The sequence below is a fragment of the Phacochoerus africanus genome, chromosome X, assembly GCF_016906955.1.
Source record: "Phacochoerus africanus isolate WHEZ1 chromosome X, ROS_Pafr_v1, whole genome shotgun sequence".
In the NCBI taxonomy this organism is placed as follows: Eukaryota; Metazoa; Chordata; class Mammalia; order Artiodactyla; family Suidae; genus Phacochoerus; species Phacochoerus africanus.
The window spans coordinates 88870265-88874581 of record NC_062560.1 but is presented as its reverse complement, the minus strand read 5'-3'; the positions used below and the strand labels follow the sequence as shown (position 1 = coordinate 88874581).

Sequence of the window (4317 nt, the reverse complement as noted above, 5' to 3'; positions counted from 1 at the left end):
TTATAGAAATAATGACAGATCTAAAAATCAAATAAAAATCTTCATGGGCCACAAAGGGAAAAACAATGGAAAAGAAAAGTTATGGATGTTAACATTCAAATGGCTCAAGTTAAAAAAAAAAAGACATGTTAGGTTTTATAATGTGGATAATCATCCTCTAAATTGATGCAAGGGTCTGAAGACATGTACTATCTTGGATTCATGTCCTTAAATCCCCATGATTGAATAGAAGTAAGGAATAAATAAGAACAGGCATAGTATCACAGTACCTTCTCCCTTAATCTCCAGGACAGTTATCATAGAAAACCTATTATCTGTTGAGCCCTGTTCACCAGACCACACGTTGAGCCAAAGGCATGGCTCACAGGCTGCCAGTCCGCCAGTGGCTGCAAGGTTGGAGACAGGAGCTTGAGCTGCTACCACTGGATGCTCTCCAATGGATATCCAGTCACAGGTCATGAAAGTTTTGTGTTTTAAAAATCAAAAGATACTCTGCTTGGAAAGAACCAATTCCACACATCTGAATGAATTTTAAAAATAATTTCAGAACCCAGGGAATTAGAAAGATGAAATGCTTGTGAGATTTTGCTTTGCCATTTCTGTACTATATATTGGTCCCCACTTATATTTTTAAATGTGTGCTTAAACTGGGATATGTTGCAAGTGTGTAATAGGTGTAATAGATGAAAATAGCTGCCCCTTCGCTTTATCTATTGCATATGACACATAAAATACTTCTGAAAAACTCCATAACATACCCATGGAATAAAGAGAATAATAATGGGACGTGATATTAACAGGAAAATATTTTGGATGTTATAGAACTCTACGTTGACTGACCTAGAGAAAGCACTAAAACTGTGTTCAAGAAAAGATGGTTTATCTGTAGTTTCTCTAGCTTTTCTCTTGTTGTTTGCCTGAGAGCGACATCCTTCACTTTCTACATTCAAATCAAGGGGTACTAAGAAGTTCTTTTTTAAATTTCAAAAATTTTATTGACATATAGGTGAGTTACAATGCTATATAAGTTCAGGTTTACAACATAGTGATTCAATAGTTTAGTACAGTATTCTCTATATCATGTTATTAGAAAATATTATCTATATTTCCTTGTGCTGGACAGCATATCATTATCGTTTAAAATATGAAGAAACACTGAGTTCAAATAAAAATCATCATAAACTACAAAGAATTGAAATCCCAGAGCGTGTTCTCTCTCTCTACTGTTGTTGGAAGCTTGAAATCAATTAAAAAGAAAAGGAATGGGAAACATCACCAACTACTTTGAAATTCAGCAAAACACCTATAGAAAACAAAGAAAATGCACCAAGAAGAAAACACAATGGATATTAAGTAATTATTATCATGGACATTAACACTCAAATCACTTGGGGTAGAGGAAGGAGTCACCTTAGTTTTCTTAACTGCTGAACAGCCGCCTCTTATTATAATGCAAAGAGGTAGAGAGACCTGTGGCAGGATCAGATCTGGATGCCTATACTTACAGCCACGGTTAAAGCAAGGACTTGAAGGGAAAACAACAGGCAAAAGATCACACCTCCTTCCCGCTCAGTCTCTGGGCTGAGGATCACAGGAAGGCTGTGACTGGTTCGGCCCTAGTCACCCCACCACACTCTGTGCCATTGGCTGTTGCTCACAGGATGCCGCTTCACCATTGGCTGCTGTTCTCCAGACGGAGGCTACGACTGCTCTCATTGGACAATCCTATCTTCCAGGCCAATTTTCCGCTCATTGAAGAGACTGTGTAAAAAGCAAAAACTTACAGGCTGAAAAAGAATAGTTTAAAAATCTGAATTAGGTAGAATGGTAATTTCTGAAGATGTGGTGCCTGCCTCTAGAAAATTTACCTATTTTTACACTGAGTTCGGGTCCTGTTTTAGGTATTTCATTGAACTCAGATTTTGAGAAATGTTGAAGGAGCGTGGAGAGGGAAGTGTGATTTTTCTATCTGCTGTTGCACTTTATCTGTTACGGTATCCTTAGAAAACGATCTCCGGATGATACCGCTATATAGGGGTGGGGGAACCAACCATAAAAAAAGCTAAATAAAATGATTGTGGAAATACTTTAGGACATAAAGATCCCTACAATGGCTGACCCACCAGGATAGAAAGGACCATTTAGGAAAAGGGAGGCGATGCACTAGGTTTAAGAGAAAGTCACCCTTTTCCTTGGAACAAACTGTGCTACAGACTTCTATCCCAGTCGTGAAGCTAACGTTTAATGATGTTTCCTTCAGCTTAACAACTTTTTAATGAGGGGCCGTATGGCAGGGGTCGAACTAAAGCAGTTCTGATTCTTGAGCGCTACAGGTCTTTCCCCGCCAAGTGAGTGGCTCTGAAAAGAGCCTTTGGTTTCTCGCGCTCAGGGGGTCCTGAGGCAGCTCATTTGCAGGTGGTGTATCTGATGACGGCCTTGGTGGCCATGGACACGGCGTGCCTGCCGAGCTCCCCGGGCAGCAGCAGGCGCACCGAGGTCTGGATCTCCCTGGACGTGATGGTGGAGCGCTTGTTGGAGTGGGCCAGGCGGGCGGCTTCCTCGGCGATGCGCTCGAACATGTCCTTAACGAACGAATCAAGGACATTCACGGCCTCCTGCGACAGGCTCAGGCCCGTGTGGACCCGATTCAGCACCCTGGGGAAATAGGTGGCGAAGCTGGCGAAGCCATCAGCGCGGCGGCGGCGGCGGCAGCGTCGCTGCTTGGGTGTCTTCTGCTTCGGGTTCTTCGCCTCAGCTTTGGTGGTCTCGTCTTCGGTGGACTCGGCTTCAGTGGTCTCGGCTTCAGTCGTCTCAGCTTCAGTCGCCTCGGGTTCGTTAGTCTCAGCTTCGGTCATCTGGGCTTCTGTCATCTCATCTTCGGTGGTCTCGGCTTCTGTCGCCTCAGCTTCGGTGGTCTCGGCTTCAGTCATCGGGGCTTCAGTTGTCTCAGCTTTGTTGGTCTGGGCTTCGGTGGTCTCGTCTTCCATCGCCTCGGGTTCGTTAGTCTCAGCTTTGGTCGTCTCAGCTTCGGTCATGTGGGCTCCTGTCGTCTCGTCTTCAGTCGCCTCGGCTTCTGTGGTCTCGGCTTCGGTCATCTCGGCTTCGGTGGTCTCGGCTTCGGTCATCTCGGCTTCGGTGGTCTCAGCTTCTGTCATCGTCTGAGCTTCCTCAATTGCCAGGCCTGCCTCAGAAATCACAGAAGGCTCAGCCATGTCGCAGCTACCTTCCCCACCACTCAGAAGGAAGGGCGATGGCGGCTGCTGTGGGCCGGTGTATCATCCCGGTCTTCCCTGACGTCATGGACCACGTGAAATCTGATTGGATAATGCTTGGCAGGGCGGCCTGTCCCCCAAGCAGGCCATATCACCTGTCACTCAATGCCCTCCTGCGTGGTCTCCCAGCAACAAGTACCCGGAGGACTCTGGTGACCGTTAAACTTTCTGCGACCTCCACCAGAAAAGCTTTGAAGTGTGTCCTGTGGAGGAAAAGGTCATTCGTTCACTTCAGCTGATGCATGCCTCCTGTTCATGCGTGAGGATTTGAAAAGCTGTCACCAAAGTCACATACCTCAAAGGAAGATCCATTTGGTCTCCCCGAGGGAGTCTGGCCGCCACAACCCAAGTCCTTGCCGCCATCAGAATGACTCTGGCCACTTGGGGGCCATTTTGCCCCAGCACAGAATCTTTTCTTTCTTTCCATGGCTGAGCCTCCCAGTGGCTTGAGCAGGAATTCTCTGGCAGGGGAGCACAAGTGCTCCTGGAAATCATGGGTCATAATTGACCAGCTACTGCCTCCTATTCGCATGAAAACCCCCAGTGAGTTAGGAAAACATGATATATCAAACCCATATTCTCCAAAGACAACAGAAATAAAAAATGGGAACAGTATAAAATTATTAAAAATACTTCAATATTTACCATTTGAAATAGTTTTCCTAACATTCATTGGCCCCCAAGTATCTGACACACTTGACTTGATGAATAATATTAAACCTGTTAGTTGAAAAAACTGATTACTCTAATTCTCTAACAGAGCACCAGGTTGAGAGGAAACAATCAATATAAGGGAGATATTATTGAATTTGATACATATTCATTTCAAAAAATTCAATGATAATAAAAGCAAAGTTATTTTTAATATAGTCATATAAAAGTAAATTACAAAAAATAAACAAAAAACTTAAGAAAATTTGAAGAAATGGAGGTGTTCAATGAGCAACGATACAAATCACGCTGTCAAGTGTATTTCCTATAAGGTCTTTAAGAATCAGGTAATTCTAAAGCAAAAAAAAAAAAAAAAAAGAAGAAGAAGAAGGAG

At 43.8% G+C, this 4317-nt stretch overlaps 1 protein-coding gene across 1 annotated transcript; it reads right to left on the bottom strand.

The window, feature by feature from the left end:
• Nucleotides 1-2405: 2405 nt before the first annotated feature.
• Nucleotides 2406-3212, bottom strand: LOC125118093 (histone H2B.11-like). The gene has a single exon (XM_047764236.1). The coding sequence runs from the start codon at nt 3210-3212 to the stop codon at nt 2406-2408; it is 807 nt and encodes a 268-aa protein (XP_047620192.1).
• Between the last annotated feature and the right edge of the window lie 1105 nt (nt 3213-4317).

Excerpts from the sequence above, each read along its gene's own strand:
- LOC125118093 (XM_047764236.1), bottom strand. The coding sequence starts at position 3,212 with ATGGCTGAGCCTTCTGTGATTTCTGAGGCAGGCCTGGCAATTGAGGAA.